Source organism: Zingiber officinale, chromosome 4B (genome assembly GCF_018446385.1).
Source record: "Zingiber officinale cultivar Zhangliang chromosome 4B, Zo_v1.1, whole genome shotgun sequence".
Lineage (NCBI taxonomy): Eukaryota > Viridiplantae > Streptophyta > Magnoliopsida > Zingiberales > Zingiberaceae > Zingiber > Zingiber officinale.
Genome location: NC_055993.1, coordinates 79,303,888 through 79,322,534, shown reverse-complemented (window position 1 = coordinate 79,322,534; position 18,647 = coordinate 79,303,888). Strand labels below are relative to the sequence as shown.

Sequence of the window (18,647 nt, the reverse complement as noted above, 5' to 3'; positions counted from 1 at the left end):
CCTGGCTACAAGAAGACCGGGGCCGCAAAATCCAATAAAGACAGGTCAAACATCAAGTAGCATTTTGTAACTTATTCCTCTTAGGTTATATGCTTGGTTAATATATATGCTTAGAACTTGTAAAGACAGGTCAAACATTAATATGCTTGGTTAATATATCCATCTACAGTACTCCCGCTTTTTCCTCTAAATATGATTTTCATTTAGTACAGAACTAATGCCAATTTTTTTATTTTGATGCAGTGTTTAAAGAGCTTGAGTAGAAGTTGGCCCTAAAGAAAACTTGTCAGTTACGATATAAACACACTTACGGTATGAATTACATGTATATATAACATTGACATATTATTTAGTACGAGATTTACATGTATGAAAGTTTTCATACAAAATTTCTTGATTGCCTACAACCCCAGGTGTGCTGATGACAAGTTGAAGAAGATGGCTCTAAGAGTGATAGCTGAAAGCCTTTCAGAAGAAGAGATTGCTGGACTTAAAGAAGCAATTCCATGCGATCCCCCGTTTGAGATCCCAGAAGGGCCCTCGTACACTTGTCGTGGCCGCCGCCGGCATTTCTACTGCTGTCTCTGAGGCCATGGCCGCCAAGTGGGCACAGAAGACCGTCGTCGTCCCTGCTCAGAGGCGCGGATGCCATCTCATCACCCCCAAGGTTCAATCGCCCCCAAATCTGTCTCTTTTTCTTCCGATCATTTCTTGATTTTATCTCCCTTATTAATCAGTAAAAAGCAATTTTTTTCCTGTTGTGTTTGGAAAATGATCCACTGGTCAATCGATAGATGCGTTTGGTTGTACTTGATCTCTTATATTTCTTACTGATGGACGCTCGATGTATAGGAAAATGTGATGAAACATAACTCGTATGCTTCTGGTGTTGTGCCAGATTGTTGAAGAGATACAACAAGATTTGTCGGGCTTCAAATGCGGCCTTGCTCATCTTTTCCGTGAGTTTTCGTTGACTGCGATTACAATTTTATTAAAAACAAATTGTCCGTTGCATTTTGCTGCTGTTCTTCTGATCAGAAGGTTAAATACTTGTTCAGTGCAACATACAAGTGCTTCTCTCACCATAAATGAGAATTATGACTCTGATGTTCAGAGCGACACTGAAACATTTCTGAATCGGATTGTGCCAGAGGTGATATTCATAGATCCCTTTAGTGATTACTGCAAAATATAGAATTGGATTTTTTTTTTGATTTACTTATGATTCATCCTTTGCTTATTGTGTTAGGGTCGATCTGCACCGTGGAAGCACACATTGGAAGGTGAGTAAACGTGAAAATTGCAGCCTCCCAATTTCATTAACACCCAATACTGAAATAGCCTTCTTTCATCTCTGGCAATTGCCAGAAAAATCAGTATCAGCTGATAAAGCAGTTACGATTTATTGAACTGCTGTGCTGATCTTGGCATTAAATATTGTAGAAGAGCTTATGATTGCCATTCCCTATGTATAATTCTTCTAATCAAGCGACCATCCTTCTCGAATAATAGCAGCAAGACTATTAATCATGCTTTATCTTTCTGTTTCAATAAGACAGGAATGGTTCTTCTCTTCTTTAAGGAAAGCACACAATTGATTTCTCTCCATTTTGAGGAAGCATAGAAACTTGTTCTATTATGTAGCACTTCACACTATTAGCTTGTAACTTTTGATCATTTTGTTTCAATGTGATGTATAGGTTGCTCTCTACTGGATATGGATCCTTTAAGATTAAGTCCAGCAATCTTAAAGAAGAGTCAATGATGAGGTTTTGTAAAACTTGTGTGTTTGAAAAATTATTGTCATGAAGTTAAGGATAACTTGTATGATACAAAATTAATTAGTGGATCAATATGTATACATTTTGTTTGTATAATATAAAGTTTTATTTATTTGTTAAATAGTCTTATTATAAAAATGATTGTGGTTGTGGATATTCAATTATATGTAAATTTTGAGTATTTTTTATAATTTTTGCTATTTAATTAAGAAAAACACTATTTTTTATAAATTTAAAAAGACAACGTTTTTAAGTAATAAAAGACAACGCTTGAAAAACAATGTCTTTGAGACCAACCACAACGCTTTTAAAGCGTTGTCTTTGATATGTGCATTTTTACAACAACATCTATAACAACGCTTTTTAAGAACGAAAAGACAACGCTTAAAAAGCGTTGTCTTTGTGACCAACCACAACGCTTTTAAAGCGTTGTCTTTGATATGACTTTCTACAACACCATCTACAACATCACTTTTTAAGTACATACGACAACGCCAAAAAAGCGTTGTTGTTTAGCTTTTTTCTTGTAGTGCATCCCCGTGTTCGCCCCGAACACACAACTTAATTTTATCAATAATAATTCATTCCACTAGAGAACTATTATTGAACTACCACACCAATCCCAAATTACATTTTGGACTCCTTCTGAGTGTGTTAGTCTCCCTGTGTTTAAGATAACATATGTCCACTAATTAAGTAAGTTACTGACAACTCACTTAATTAATATCTAGCTCCAAGAGTAGTACCACTCAACCTTATCGTCATGTCGGACTAAGTTCACCTGCAGGGTTTAACATGACAATCCTTATGAGCTCCTCTTGGGGGCATTCTCAACCTAGATTACTAGGACACAGTTTCCTTCTATAATCAACAACACACACTATAAGTGATATCATTTCCCAACTTATCGGGCTTATTGATTTATCGAACTAAATCTCACCCATTGATAAATTAAAGAAATAAATATCAAATATATGTGCTTGTTATTATATTAGGATTAAGAGCACACACTTCCATAATAACTGAGGTCTTTGTTCCTTTATAAAGTCAGTATAAAAGAAACGACCTCTAATAGTCCTACTCAATACACTCTAAGTGTATTAGTGTAATTATATAGTTAAGATAAACTACTACCTAATTACACTACGACCTTCCAATGGTTTGTTCCTTTCTATCTTGGTCGTGAGCGACTATTTATAATTTATAAGGAACCGATAATCATGATCTTCTGTGTGTGACACCACACACCATGTTATCTTCAATATAAATTAATTGATCAACTACATTTATCATAAATGTAGACATTTGACCAATGTGATTCTTATTTCTAGATAAATATTTATACCAAAAGCTAGACTTTTAGTATACATCCTAACATCTAGGTGGAAAGTCCTGGTGGTCGTGGATCAGGTGAAAAGACTAGACGGGTCGTGGAGCGAACGTCTAGCAGGAAGTCCTGGATACTCGAACATTGAGCAAAAGTCCAGTCGGTCTGGAGGACTGGTATGACAATAGGTAAACTCTCCTGAATGGAATAGGTGTGGACGCGTTCCCAGGTAAGGGAACAGTAGACGCCGGTTCAACCTAGGATTTTCAGTGGTGAAATTCGAAGTCAGAATCGGACAGTTTGTTGACTGTCAAATACTTGTACTTGGCTTATTTTATTTGTGCTAACTCTATTTTACATGATATATTTTGCATTTTGGACTAACGCATCTTGCAGAGAGTGAAAAAGAAGTAAAAGCCTCTGATGAACAGTCTCGAGGTGCCGTCTATGGAGCTTGGAGGCGCCTCTAGTAACTTGGCAGAGTAGCCTCGTAGCCAGGCACGAGGGCGCCCTCCATGGAGCTTGGAGGTGCCCTGGACACTGGATAGAGGGTGCCCTCCATTGAGGTTGGAGGCGCCCTAGACGCAGGGCTAATGGCACCCTCCATGGAGGTTAGAGGCGCCCTCAGGCTGATAAGCAGCGAGCAGTGCAGAGTTTATCACGCGCCTGACTCGGGGCTTGGAGGAGCCCTCAACAGGCTATATAAGCCTGGTTCGAGCAACAGCTTGAAGATAACTTGAAATCACAATCCTTCTTCCGTGTGCTGCTCAAAGGATGATTCGATAAATCTGTAACTCGACTCTGACGACCAGAAGCTTAAAGTTTATTGTTTTTAGTCGTTGGTATATTTTACTGCACTTAAATTATATACTTGTAATTCATCTTGTAAAAGATTTTCGAATTGATAGTGATTGCTCAAAGTAAATATTCAACGAGTGTGGGCCTTGGAGTAGGAGTCACCACAGACTCTGAACCAAGTAAAAGACCTAGTGTTTGCATTGTTGTTCTATTTCCGCTGCGTATTACTCGATAGTTTTAAAATGAACGTGAAAGCCACGAGCGCTATTCACCCCCTAGCGCTTTCGATCCTACAAAAGTGTTTAGGGAGATAAGTACTCTAGTTTTCTTGTATAAGAACAAGGGAGATATACAAAATTATGCAAACTATAGGGGTATTAAATTAATGAGTCATACCATGAAACTTAAGGAAAAAATAATAGAAAAATAATTAAGGAATGAGATCATGGTGATCGAAAATAAATTTGGATTCATATCTAAAAGGTCAACAATAGAAGCTATAAATTTCCTTAGATAATTAATTAAAAAATATCGAGAACAAAAGCAAGAACTACATATGGTATTCATTGATTTAGAAAAAACTTATGATAGAGTCCCAAGAGAAATTATATAGAGAATTCTAGAAAAGAGATGTACTTGCATAACATATATTTAACTAATTAAAAATATGTACAAAGATGTAACGACCGGAGTAAAGACTTTAGGTGGAGTGACTGAAACATTTCTAGTAAAGATAGGGCTACATTAAGGATCAGCTCCAAGTCTCTATCTTTTTACACTAATTATGGATGAACTCACTGTACACATTTAAGACACAGTATCGTAGTACATGTTGTTTGCAGATAATATTATTTTGGTCAATGAAACACATTAAGGAGTAAATGCTAAACTAGAATCTTGGTGGGAAACACTAGAAGGGAAATGCTTTAGGCTTAGTAGCATAAATATAGAATATATGGAATTTAAGTTTAACAATATTAGATATAGTGAGACAATTGTTAAGATAGGAGATGACGAGTTGCCCGAAACTGAGAGTTTTAAATATTTAGGATCATTTTTACAAAATGATAGAGAGATTGAGAGATATGTCTTACATAGAATATAAGCAGAATGATTGAAATGGAGGCGAGTATCAGGTGTTTTATGTGATCGTAAAGTACTTCTAAAACTTAAAGGAAAGTTCTACAAAACCGCAATTAGTCCTACTATGTTATATAGATCTGAATGTTGAGCTATAACTCAAGTACATGAGCAAAAGATGAGAGTTACAGAGATGAGGATAAGGTAGATGTGTGGACATATGAGGATGGATAGAATAAGAAATGAGAGCATTAGAGAAAAAGTCAAAATTACATCTATTGAAAGAAAACTCCGAAAGACACGTTTAAGATGGTACATGCATATACTTAAACGACTAATAAATACTCCAGTTAAGTGATGCGAAATTACGATAAACATGCATATCAAATAAGGAAGAGGAAGACTAAAAAAGACTTGGTTAACAATAATAAAATATGATAAAATTTATTTAAGTATAAATAATAATATAGTAAGAGATAGAACTAAGTAGTATAAAAGAATTCATATAATTGACCTTATCTAATAGGATAAGCCTTGATTGTTATTGTTATTATAGTACACTATAATATTTATCTTATTTGTTTAGCTCTCCTCTTTGACCTTCCTAAATTCTCCACTTAACGTTCTCTAAAGATCTCCCCCCTAGTACTCTAAACTCTCTTCCCCTATGATCTCTTCTCTTTAGGTTCCCTCAGTTCTCCGTTGCAAGCTCTCGATATCGCCCAAGTGGCCACTCCAGCCTCCTATCCGACTTATTAGAAATTATTATATTTATTTAGTATAAATTTAAAAATATTTTTAATTAATGGTTATTAAGCATTAAATATGAGTTCTAAAAAGACGATGGTTAAAAACACAGAAAATCGTATGGTTCTAAAATTGTTTAAATATTTAAAAAGTATGGATAAATTTAAAAGATGGCACAGATTTAAAATTTAAAAGACAATCAGTCACTTTTTAATTAAAACTCATTTATGAATTTAAGGGTCTTAAAATAAAAAAATAATAAAAAGATAAATTTAGAAGTACCAAGTCACAAGGGAGACGAATTCAATAAATTTAAAAATTAATAAACATAAAATTGAATCATCCAACTCTAAAGATTTAAAAATATTTAAAAAATATAAGTTGGAATTTATAAAAATTGTAAATATTAATGTAGGTCGATTTTCACAATCCAAAGTCTAGATTTCGCATTTAAAGAGATAAAATCGAACTTAAATTCTAAAATTTTGTTAATCTCCAGAGTTTATTTATGATTTAAAGTTGAAAAATCATTTATAATTTCGCTTCCTTATAATATTTAGCATTCCTATAATGAGACAGCCATTCTTATCTAAATAATCATCATCAACTAACAATCTAATAAAATAAAGTTTATATTTTATAACTCTATTTCAATTAATGAAATATGTTGGAAAAAAAATGAAATCCGTCACCCTTCTTCGTTAGCAACTTTAACTTGCTTCAGTGAGGTCGATAACGACACCAAGAGAGATAAGGCAAGGTAAAATAGGGCTATTTTTGCGGTGCCAACAAAACCCTAGAAAGCACAAGAAGAGGAAGAAGATGCAAGGGTTGCTCTTGTTGCTAGAAGGCGATAGTAGTTGATGTTGCATTCGTACTTTCTAGAGAAGAAAAGAGAGTTTCTGTGCTTGAGAATTAGAGGAAAAAACTACAAGTTTATTGTTGTTGGAGAAGAGAAGGAAAATAAGGAAATGAGGAAGAAAATGAATAGAAAAATAAAAGAGAATGATGAACGAAGTCATGACGATGGCATATGACATGACAGGAGTTGCTATGCGCGCAGAGAATAAAAAGAGAAAAGAAAAGAAAAGTTTCCTTAAAAATACCTTAATTCATTTTCAACAAATTAAATCCGTTTAAATCTTAAATTTGATTTGGTCATAACTTAGCCAAATTAATTCTAAATGATTCCCAGTTTGAACTAACATAATTCTTATCTCCGCGCCTACCCGTTAAATTTTGTTTGAACCCGATCCAATTTTAAATTAGCACCCCCACTTTGTATTCTATGATTTATTTTATCTGTTTATTATTACATATTTTATTTTTAAAATTCATTATTTAACCTTTCAAATCGTGATATTTTCTCATATGTTGAGGACTTTTTAAATATATGATCAATTTTTGTTTTCCAACGATAAGGTGATAAATTGATAGATCAAAATGATGAGATGATAAATTGACGGATCAAAATGGTGATGAAAGTTTGATATTATTTTTTTTAAAAGAAATCGATGGCAGTCACACCTCCGTCCCCACGTGGCAACACCACTGGAAGCACTAAGAGTGCAAGATTATCAATTTACTATAAATATGATACTTTAAAGATTATTAGGTGGCATTTGGTTTGGGATGCATGAATTGGAATGAGAATGAATTTGATAGTAGGAATGAGAATGAATTTAGCCATTCCAATAATAATGCTATTTGGTTTACAAGCTGGGATTATATATGATTGCCAAACTTCCACCTAAATCGATATAATTTGTGGTAAACTGCAACTCTATTCCATCCTCTAAGATATTGTAAGCGTAGTTCATAACTCCAGCATTATTTCTAGTAAAAAAATTAAGAGAAAATAAGGTTTTAGGGCAAAGTAAGGACAGTTCATAATTCTTGTAATGTTTATGATAATAAAAAAGATAAGATTTTAGGGCTAAATTGAAGTGATGTGGATTGCTTACAACATCTTGAGGGGAAGATTCGTGGCGAGGAACTTGTTGGCAAAGCCTTGCATTGATTTTTGCGAGCTGAGTTCGAGCTCGATGATGCTGCTTTTAGCGGAGGGATTGTTCCGGGAGATGTGCTGCTTGACGGCGTCGGTAGCCTCGAGGTTCCTCGTTCTGATGATGATGTGGGCGCCGCGGAGTGCCATCACCCTCGCTATCTCTGCTCTGATCCCCCCGCTCTTGCCTGGAATCAGTTATATCTGAATCAAAAAAGCTCAAGCTTTGGATGGAATAATTAGGGACTTCGATGGGAAATCAGCAGGAATGGGAGAAGAACCGATGATGATGATGATGACACTGTGGCTGGAGGCATCGATGTCGTCGATGACCTGCTCGGAGGTGGATTGGGAGCCGAAGTCGTTCAGCCTATGGATTATTAGACGAAAGTACTTGATAAAAATATTAAGTTTCTATTTATTTATTTTGATTATAGAGGTTTTTTTATCTTGATTATACAAGTTTAAAAGTGTCTTTATTTTCGTCCTTTATATCAAAATCAGTTATGATAATTTGACTCAAAAAGAAATTGAAAAAAAAAAACTACTGCATTAACTTATTTTTTTGCACATCTAAATTGAAATATTTTAAAATGAATTCGAACTAAAGTTTGGGGAAAAAAACTTGTTAATTATTCTTATTATGTGTTTGGTTGAGGATTATCTTTGGTAATCTTAGTTATCCATCCAAGGTTATTAATGAAAAATCCTGTTTACTTTAGGTAATTGATAATTCTAACAAAAGGGGCATATAATCCGGAATTAAGAAAACTGAGACTCGGCGTCAATGAATTTTTTTTACCCAAAATATCCTCGAATAAGAGAAAAAGGTAAAAAAAAAAAAAAACTTAAAGAAAAAAAATGAAAAATAAAAAAAACTAAAAAAAAAAGAAAAAGACGTTAAAAAAAATATAAAAAAAGAATAAACATAAAATAATAATAATAAAGGTAAAGAAAAAATAAAAAACATGAAAAATAGAAAGAATGTAAAAAAATAAAAATAAAAATATAAAAAATAAAAAAAAATAGAAAATAGAAAAAACGTAAAGTTTTTTAAAAAAATTTTAAAAACGTAAAAATAATAAAAAAGGTAAAAAAATAAAAAAACATAAAACATAGAAAAAAAAATTAAAATAGGGAAAAATTTAAAAAATAAAAAAGTAAAAAAACATTAAAAAAAATGTAAAAAAATAAAAAAAGTAAATTTTTTTTAAAAAAATAACGTAAAAAACTAAAAAAATTTAAAAAATTAAAAATTTTAAAAATAAAAAATGTAAAAAAAAACACACATAAAAATGAAGAAAAAGGGAAAAATAAAAATAAAAAACGTAGATTTTAAATAATAATAATAATATTATTATGTATATTTGATTTTGTAAATGAGGGTAATACAATAAAATATTAAAATAAATTATTCATTAAAATCTTCAAACAAATAAATTTTTGTTGCATTACATATGTTGAACCAAACAACATTTGGTTATATTTTATTTCCCATAACCTTGATTATGTGATTACCTGATAATTACATAAACAAGATTATATATGATAATTTGAACCAAACATACCCTTAGTACATTTTAGATTAAAAAAATAATTTTTTCTAATAAAAAATAAGGGTAATTTTTTTTCTATTTTTAAAAATATTAAAAGAGGATTCTTATATATCCAAAAAATATATATATATTTGAGTGTTTTTATAACAATTTTAACTTAAAGTTACTCTAATATGCTTAAAATTATTAAATAATTATCCTTAAAACTTCTCTAATATTAATTAAAATAACTCCAATTTAATTAAAATTAATATAATATAATCAAAATATAATAATAAATAATTTTAACTAAATTGAATAAAAATTAAAGTAATTAATTTTAATAGTTTTAACAGCTATATTGATAATTATTATATACTTTATTAATTATAACTGTAATTGGCTACTACACTGGCATAGTTTATAAAATCGCGATCCAGATCGTAGGATCGTACGATCCTACGATCCGGAAACCCAAAATCGATTCAGGATCGTGCAGAATCGTTTTTGCAGTAGGATCGCAGCAGGATCGGTAGGATCGGTAGGATCGGAGCAGGATCGGAGCAGGATCGGAGCAGAATCGGAGCAGGATCGGTGGAAGCTTTGAGAGGTCATAACTTTTGACTCGGATTGAACCACGGGGCCTATAATATATCAAATTAAAGCTCGTTCAGAGATCTTTAATAAATTTTAAAGTTTATCCTTAACCATTATCTTTTTTTCATCTTATTATAATTTTAAATTATTTAAATATATATTTAATTATTTTTGAGTTAGTTTTTTTATCAATAATATTCTGTCATTTATTTTCTCAAAATAATAAATTTTTGGATGCCTATTGTCTAGTATTGTGTGGCATCAACCAGTCTTTAAAAGATTATTTCCGGCATTCATATTTGAATCAAAGGATTCAATAGCTTCTGTTATATACGTTAATTAGATGCTTTGTTGACATTTAAATTGAATTATCTTATAAATCAAGGAAATATTTTTGACATTGTATGTGTTATTATTATTATTGTGTTAATAGATATTTTATATTTTTTCATTTTATGATATGAAAATATAAATATTATTACTATGCGAGAATGATAGTTGAATTATAAGTTAATTTAAATTTGTACATGTAGTAATGTAATTTGATGTGTTGAGTGTAAATAATTGTATATATATACAAAATTAATTATTTATTTATATGTAAATGAGTTTTTTTGATATTTTTTCTAATTATTAATCATGTATGATAAAATTTTAAAGATTTTTGATAGGATCGTACGATTCTACGATCCGATCCTGACCGATTCGATCCTGACCCTAAATCAATTCAGTATAGGATCATGATTCTACAAACTATGCTGGTTAGAATAAAGTTGGAAGAATAACATCTTTTGCTGGAAAAATAGGATAGAGTTCCGCTTTTAAAAGGAATAAGACTGGAGGCCATTGTGGGTCCCAATGCGAGAAAAATCGGAATACAGATCAAAAAAAGATAATTGCACAAGAGAAATGGCGGGAAGGACCACCGTATGTTGGCCCAGTCAACACCTGCCTCGTCAAAACGCGGACGATTATGACGTAAGGGAGAGGTCTTTGGACGCCACGTGTCCGTCTCCATCGAGGAGATGCGGAGTCCGCCGCGTGGGGGACGCTTCGTAGGACGACGCCACGGCCGACACGGCGGTCAACCAGCTCGATGTCCCCGCCATGGCAGGGAAGGACGGCCACACGAATGAAGGCTTGAAGTGCGGTACCGACGGCGGCGCTCTTGTGCGGGAGATGATTTGCACCGTCACGTCTGTCTTCGGCCGCTCCGACGAAATCGGGTGGCTGCAGGCCAGGGCGAGGAGGAGGAGACGGCGAGCGTCCTCGGGGTCGTAGTCCTCCCCCAGGCGGGCGTCGACGGCCTCCAGGATGCGTCCTTCGCGGAAGAGCTTCCACACCCAGTCGCATAGGAACAGGAAGCCGTCGATGTCGCAGCGAGGGCGGCGGCCGCAGACGACCTCGAGCACCACGGCGCCGAAGCCGAAAATGTCGGACTCCCGGGTGGCCTTGCCGGTGAGAAAGCACTCCGGAGCGATGTAACCCATGGTGCCGGGGACGCCAGCCATCTCCAGCTCGGCGTAGGAAGTCTTGTCGGATTCGAGGGCACGCGCGAGGCCGAAGTCACCAAGGCGCGCGTTAAAGTTGGCGTCGAGCATGATGTTGGAGGCCTTCAGGTCGCGGTGCACCACCTTCTGATCGTACTCGTCGTGCAGGTAGTGGAGGGCAGAGGTGACGCCGGCGATCACGTTGTATCGCCGCTCCCAGCTCAGAGTCGTCGTCGGCATGCTGTTGGGCCCGTCGAACAGGTGGTGGTCAAGGCTCCCATTGGGCATGTACTCGTAGACTAGCAGCAGCATACTGTTGGTGTGGCACCATCCTGCGATCCAACAACAACGTCGATTGGTACCAAAGCTCTTACAAGATCAAATTCATGTAACGAAATGATCGAATCGTGTAAGAAATATAGTGAAACCTGGAGGAACAGAGCTGCACGATGAAACAGGGCAGGTAATTCAGAAGTACTCACCGACAAGGGGGACGAGGTTCTTATGGCGAAGGCGGTTGATGATGGTCAGTTCTTTGAGGAAGTCGTCGGGAGCGCTGGTGCCTCCCCGAGAGAATCGCTTCACGGCCACCTGCTTGTTCTCCCCAGGCAACACGCCCCGGTACACCTCGCCGAAGCCCCCTTTCCCCAGCTTCATCTTCTCGTCGAAATTGTTGGTCGCCTTATCGAGGTCCTTGAACTCGAACTCCCTCGGCGTCCCCGGTAGCCTCTTCAGCGCCACCAATACCATAGCGCTGCTGTAACTGGAGGTCGCATCCCTCGCCGTCCTCTTTCTTACCTTCAGGCCCACCCAAAGTCCTGCCACGAGCACCATCACGAACACAGAAACACCCCCAACGATCGCGCCAATCTTCCACGCCGCCAAGCCTTTTCGGCCGACGTGTGACATCTTCGCGGTCAAATTCCACGACAGCACGTCGTGGAGTTCGTAGTTCGTCCCTGTCGAGGCAGAAAACCCGAAGTAGAACTCCTGCTTCAGAAAATCATTGAGATCGAGTGGCGCTTCGAGCACGGCGGAGGCCGGCTTTGGATCGTCGTCGATCGCCATATAAACGTGCAAATAGGGCACCATACCATCGTAATCGACCCAGACGGTGTGGTTGGTGGGGAACCCAGGCGGCGAGATCTGAACTTTCAAATCGGAGGCTGTCTTTGTGGAGTTCACGCCGTTGATGTCGAGGCCGATGTGGTTGTCGTTGGGGTCTCCCAAATCGGTCTGCATGACGGTGTCGAACTCGATGGCGACGAAGTGGTTGCCGGGGTTACCGTTGAGGGAAGCATTGGTGAGGCCGAGAAAGGCACCGTGGCTCCCCGGTGGCGCCGGGCCGAGGTCGGAGGAGAGGAGGAAAGCCATGCCCTCTCCTGTGTTCAGGTTGCCATTAATACTGCGGAAGACGTTTATCTTGAAGGAGGTGCTGAAGGACAGGAACTGCTTGGTCTCGGCGCCGGAGGAGGAAGAAGAGTCCATCTGCCAAAGCTTAAAAGGCCTGTTGTAGAAGACTCGACCGGATTTGTTGCGCATGTAGGTGGCGCCGATAAAGCTATCGGGGGTGAGCAGGAGGGCGCCTAGGCTGATTCCGGCGTCGTTGAATATCGAGAAATTAGCACCGTTGTCGACAGAGTCGAAGTTAGGGAAGCTATGGGAGAAGATATCTTCAATGGTGGTGACGACCTGGGATTGGGCGGGGGGGAGGTGGGGGAGGAAGAGGAGGAGAACGAAGGAGGAGACGGGGAGGAGGAGGAGAGGTGGAAGAGGGCAGCGGGTCATCTTCTTGGGAAGGAAGGAAACGGTGACCGACGGCGAAGAGGTTGGATTGGAGTCTTCGTTTAAATATTAGTTGGAGGAAATTTACCGGAAAAACACTTTACTGTAAGTTTCCCATCTTTTAATTGCGGCCTGGACTTTTCAATGCCTATTTAAAAAATTAGACAAAAAAAAATAAATTAAAAATGGCGTCTTTTTGATTTTTTTGTTATCTTCAAAAAAAAAAAAAAATCTTAATTCTAAAAATATATCAAAAACACCATCTTTATCTTTTTTTCATCCTAAAAGTGCTCATATTCTAGTATTAGTTTTAGTCAAAATCACGATAATATAATTAAAATTAGTTTTCCTTAATTAAAATCACTTGTTCAACCTTCTCGAACTGGCCGATCCACATTGATCCAACCTATCAAATCTATTTGATTCAATCAAACCAACCTACACATCTAGATCTATGATAAGTTTGACCCACTTAGCCCACTTTTAAGTGACTCAATGTGCCAAATCAATTAAGCTTTTTGGTAATTTTTTATATAACTTTTTTTAAAAACATTTTTATAAATCTTACATTATCAAATTATTTTTATACATTATTAATTACTGATGTCATCCTTAATTTTGAGATGAATGAGTAAATTTGAAATTTTATTACTACTATTAAACTACACATTTCAAATCTTAGATCCACAAAGGCATATCTAATGTAAGATTTTTGAGAGCTTTATAAAATTAAAAAATTTGAATAAAAAAATTTGAATTATAGATGTGAGATTTGTAGTTTAAGAATAATAGTGGAAATTAAAACTTAATTTTCTCTCTCTCAAAGGTGGAGCCGCAATTAATGATAACTTTATATATATATATATATATATATATATATATATATATATATAAATATAAATTTTCAATAAAATTATTAATAAATTATTATTTTTAAAATATATGCATTCAATAAGTTAAAAATATACACTATAATTAAATTAAAATTTATAAGTTAATAAAATATTAAATGAAAATTAAAATTCATAAGTTAATTAATATATTAATTATAAATTATAAACAAATTAAATTAAATATAATAATAAATTAAAATATTAAAGAGAAAGTATATAGAGATATTAAATAAAAAAAATCAAGATATGGGATATGTAAAAATATTGTAAGGAGATTTTTTACTGTTGAAATAATAGTAGAATTTCATATTTTTTTAGATGACATTGATGTGCAATATTAGGGACTATAAAAAAAAAAAATCTCATTTAAAATCCTAAATATATGAGATGTTGGAATTTTTTTTCTTCAACTTTATTATTTCTATATCTCTTTAAAAATCTCGATGCAATTAATTTGACACGTTTAGTATGCATCTATTCTGTTCCTTTGCAAATGACGCGGTTTTTCCCGCCCGCCTCTGCATCAGTCACCGTCCTGGGCGTTAACGGAGTAGTTTTCAGAGCCACCATATTTAAAACTAGACAGCGATAGGGTGTCGCAGCTCCACCTCCAGTTCCGATCTATACAAATACCATTGAGTTGGTACGTCTTCGGCACTCCAAATAATCCGTTCTTACTCATAAGTGACTATTAATAATTGTAATAACAATTAATTGTTGGAAAAAAAAATTGAATGAAAACGTGGTATGTGGGTTGTAGTCCCACAATGATTGAAAGCAAAGCTTTCCGACTGATTCAGAACAAAGGGGGTTGGAAATCTAGGGTCTGGATGACATCAACTCGACGGGTATTTTTGTGAACTCCATTATTTGTTACATCAGTCAGACAACTTGTTGGCCAGCATACAAGATAAGGAAGATCGCTAACTTACTTACACGCCACGTGGCAAACTTGCTTGTGCCACATGGCAAGCAATCTTGCAAGTCACACGTGGCTTGCTGTGCTTGCAAGACAAGCACAACAAGGTCTATATAAGACCTTGGAGTGGAGAGGAATGAAGCAGACGAGGGAAAAACTTCAGTGAGCTTTGAAAACAAACACCAGTGAGCTTTGTGCTTTGTGAGAGGAAAAACTCAAGTGAGCTTTGTGTGAGAAGAGCATGCTTCAATTCCTCTTTGAATCCCCATGTTTCCTTCTCTTCTATTGTGCACTTCTTTTGCTCAACAGAAATAGTGATAGTTTTCGGATCTAGTTCAGATCGTCACGACAACCAGTGCTCGGTTGTGTTCGTGATCCTGCCATTTTATCCTGGGAAACAGACGTCCACCTGATCCTCTGAGCACCGCGGAGGGGCCGAATCTATTTTAAGGAGACAGCGCTCTGCTGGACTCGACATTCACTCTGAGTTCGTGTTGCAACTCTCGACATCCTGTCAGCAATTCTCAGCAGCAACGTGGCGCCGCTCGACAACTCACGGTGTCCTCGACTCACCTACTCGGCGCGTGGCTTGGCTCGCTAGAGTCGACATTTTTATATTATCTGCTCAAACCTACTTGATTGTAAGTTCTTGTGACTCTGGTACGCACTCAGAAGCGTGGAAAAGAGCTTCTGAGACAATCACACAGATTGTAACGGGTTTACTCCCAACAAATCTTAAAACAGATTCGTTCTGTTACCATGGCGGCAGAAAATGTTGAGATGCAACAGGCTCAACATGTGCCGGCCTCCTCCGCCCCGATTGGGAATGTGCCAATCAATCACGGGGAAAATCCAGAAATTTCACAGGAGTGAATTTCAAGCGGTGGCAGCAGAAGATGTTTTTCTACTTAACCACGCTAGGTCTGGCACGTATCTTGACCGAGGAAATTCCCAAGGTTGTTAAGGGTGTAGATGAGGTGAACACCCTCCTTCTGCTCGACAAATGGAACGAGTCTGAGTTCCTCTGTCGAAACTACATCCTTAACAATCTTGCCGACTCACTCTATCTTGTGTATTGTGAGATAAAAACGGCAAAGGAACTGTGGGAATCTCTGGATAAGAAATATAAATCGGAAGATGCTGGGGCTAAAAAGTTTATTGTTGGTCGTTTCCTGGACTATAAGATGAGTGACTCGAAGCCTGTAATCAGTCAAGTCTAGGAGCTTCAAGTACTCTTACAAGAAATTCACTCAGAAGGTATGACTCTGAGCGAAACCTTCCAAGTGGCAGCTATCATCGAAAAGCTACCAACTGGCTGGAAGGACTTTAAGAATTATTTGAAGCACAAGCGGAAGGAAATGAACCTGGAGGAACTTGTTGTTCGCCTTCGTATAGAAGAAGACAACAAGAATTCGGAGAGAAAACTGTTCTCTCAGGCTATTGTAAAAGCCAATGTTGTTGAGCACGGACAAAGCTCAAAATGGAAGCATCCAAAATCTTCCACGACGCAACCCAAAGGACAAAACATGAAAAAGAAGTTCTTAGGGAAATGCTACAATTGTGATTGTATGGGTCACAAAGCGTTAGACTATAAAAGGCCAAAGAAGAAAAAGCCTGAGGCCAACCTGGCAGGAGAACAGAATATGGATCTATGCGCCGTGATCTCTGAAGTGAACCTAATAGGTTCCAATCCTCGGCAATGGTGGATTGATACTGGAGCCACCAGACATGTGTGTTATAACAAAGAGCTGCTCCACAACTTCGAAGAAGTCACTGGAGATAAACTGTTCATGGGGAACTCTGCAACCTCGGAAGTCATAGGCCAAGGAAAAGTGGTGCTGAAAATGACCTCGGGCAAGGATCTCACTCTAAACAATGTGCTGTATGTTCCGGAGATTCGAAAGAATCTAGTATCCGGCTCACTTTGAGCAAGCATGACTTTCGCATTATTTTTGAGTCGGACAGAGTTGTATTGTCCAAAAATGGAGTGTTTATAGGAAGAGACTATGTATCTGATGGGCTGTTTAAGCTCAATGTAATGGCCATTAGGCCCAAGATAAATAAAAATGAAAGCTCTTCCACTTATATGCTTGAGTCTTTGTGTTTGTGGCATGGTAGACTAGAACATGTTAACTACGATATATTGCGTAGATTAATAAACATGCAAAGCATACCTACATTCCACCTTGACCCAAAACACAAGTGTGAGATTTGTGTTGAAGCGAAAATGACAAGATCATCCTTTTAACATATTGAAAGAAGTAATGAACCACTTGACCTAATCCACACTGATGTGTGCGACCTAAAAGGTACGCCAACACGTGGTGGTAATAAATATTTCATCACTTTTGTAAATGATAACACAAAATACTGTTATGTGTATTAAGGATGAAGCTATAGAGAAATTCGCTCTCTATAAAAATGAGGTTGAAAACCAGCGTAATAGAAAGATTAAGGTGGTCCGAAGTGACCGAGGCGGTGAATACGTATCGCCATTCGCTGAGTTGTGTGCTGAACATGGGATCAGACACGAAACAACAGCTCCATATACTCCTCAGCAAAATGGAGTTGCTGAGCGAAAGAATCGAACACTTAAGGAGATGATGAATGCTCTTCTATTAAGTTCTGGATTGCCAGAGTCCATGTGGGGGGAAGCTGTGTTAACAGCTAATTACCTTTTAAATAAGGTGCCCCGGAAGAAAATAGATAAGAGCCCTTATGAGTTGTGGAATGGAAGACAACCGTCCTACAAATATTTACGAATGTGGGGGTGTCTTGCCAAAGTGTTGGTACATGATCCGAAACGAATTAAGATAGGACCAAAGACTGTTGATTGCATATTTATTGGATATGCACAAAACAGCGCTGCGTATAGATTTTGTGTGGTTGAGTCACACATACCGGAGATACACAAGAACTCGATAATCGAATCGAGAAATGCCTCATTCTTTGAGCATGTATTTCCTTTTAAGACCCGAGAGGATGCTAGCTCCTCAAAACGGGCATATGAAACACAAGACAAAGAAAAAAAATGCTGAACCAGTGGAGGTTGAGCTTAGACGGAGTAAACGAGCTCGAGTAGAAAAATCCTATGGATCGGATTTTATCACTTTCATGCTGGAAAGTGAGCCCCGGAGTTACTCAGAAGCAGTAAGCTCGTCTGATGGACCTCACTGGAGAGAGGCAATTAGATCTGAGATAGACTCTATCTTGCAAAATCACACTTGGGAACTCGTGGATCTTCCTCCGGGAAGTAAACCATTAGGTTGCAAGTGGATCTTCAAGAAGAAAATGAAATCAAATGGCACAATCGATAAATACAATGCCAGATTGGTAATCAAAGAATATCGACAACGAGAAGGACTTGATTACTTTGATACATACTCTCCGGTATCGAGAATAACTTCCATTAGAGTATTGTTAGCTATCGCCGCTCTATGGAATCTCGAAATACATCAAATGGATGTAAAGACAACCTTTCTAAACGGGGATTTAGAAGAGGAAATCTATATGGACCAACCTGAAGGATTTTCTGTACCAGGACAGAAAAACAAGGTCTGTAGATTAGTGAAGTCATTATATGGCTTGAAACAAGCACCAAAGCAGTGGCATAAGAAATTTGATAATGCCATGAAGGAATGTGGCTTCAAGATTAATGAATGTGATAAATGTGTCTACATGAAAGTCACA

General features: G+C 37.0%; 3 protein-coding genes across 3 annotated transcripts; 1 reads left to right on the top strand and 2 right to left on the bottom strand.

Annotated features, from left to right (window-relative positions):
• Nucleotides 1-577: 577 nt before the first annotated feature.
• LOC121977638 (UPF0047 protein YjbQ-like) lies at nt 578-1,592 on the top strand. Its single transcript, XM_042530100.1, has 4 exons — nt 578-667; nt 899-959; nt 1,059-1,153; nt 1,250-1,592. Exons 1-4 carry the CDS (start codon nt 593-595, stop codon nt 1,289-1,291), a joined length of 273 nt encoding a protein of 90 aa, XP_042386034.1. The 5' UTR covers nt 578-592; the 3' UTR covers nt 1,292-1,592.
• A 5,853-nt stretch (nt 1,593-7,445) lies between these two features.
• Nucleotides 7,446-8,104, bottom strand: LOC121978326 (short-chain dehydrogenase TIC 32 A, chloroplastic-like). The gene is made up of 3 exons (XM_042530686.1): nt 8,020-8,104; nt 7,698-7,926; nt 7,446-7,569 (listed from the first exon to the last, which is right to left on the bottom strand). Exons 2-3 carry the CDS (start codon nt 7,886-7,888, stop codon nt 7,446-7,448), a joined length of 315 nt encoding a protein of 104 aa, XP_042386620.1. The 5' UTR covers nt 7,889-7,926; nt 8,020-8,104.
• A 2,540-nt stretch (nt 8,105-10,644) lies between these two features.
• Nucleotides 10,645-13,308, bottom strand: LOC121975229 (probable L-type lectin-domain containing receptor kinase S.5). Its single transcript, XM_042526752.1, has 2 exons — nt 11,843-13,308; nt 10,645-11,692 (listed from the first exon to the last, which is right to left on the bottom strand). Exons 1-2 carry the CDS (start codon nt 13,146-13,148, stop codon nt 10,842-10,844), a joined length of 2,157 nt encoding a protein of 718 aa, XP_042382686.1. The 5' UTR covers nt 13,149-13,308; the 3' UTR covers nt 10,645-10,841.
• Nucleotides 13,309-18,647: the final 5,339 nt, after the last annotated feature.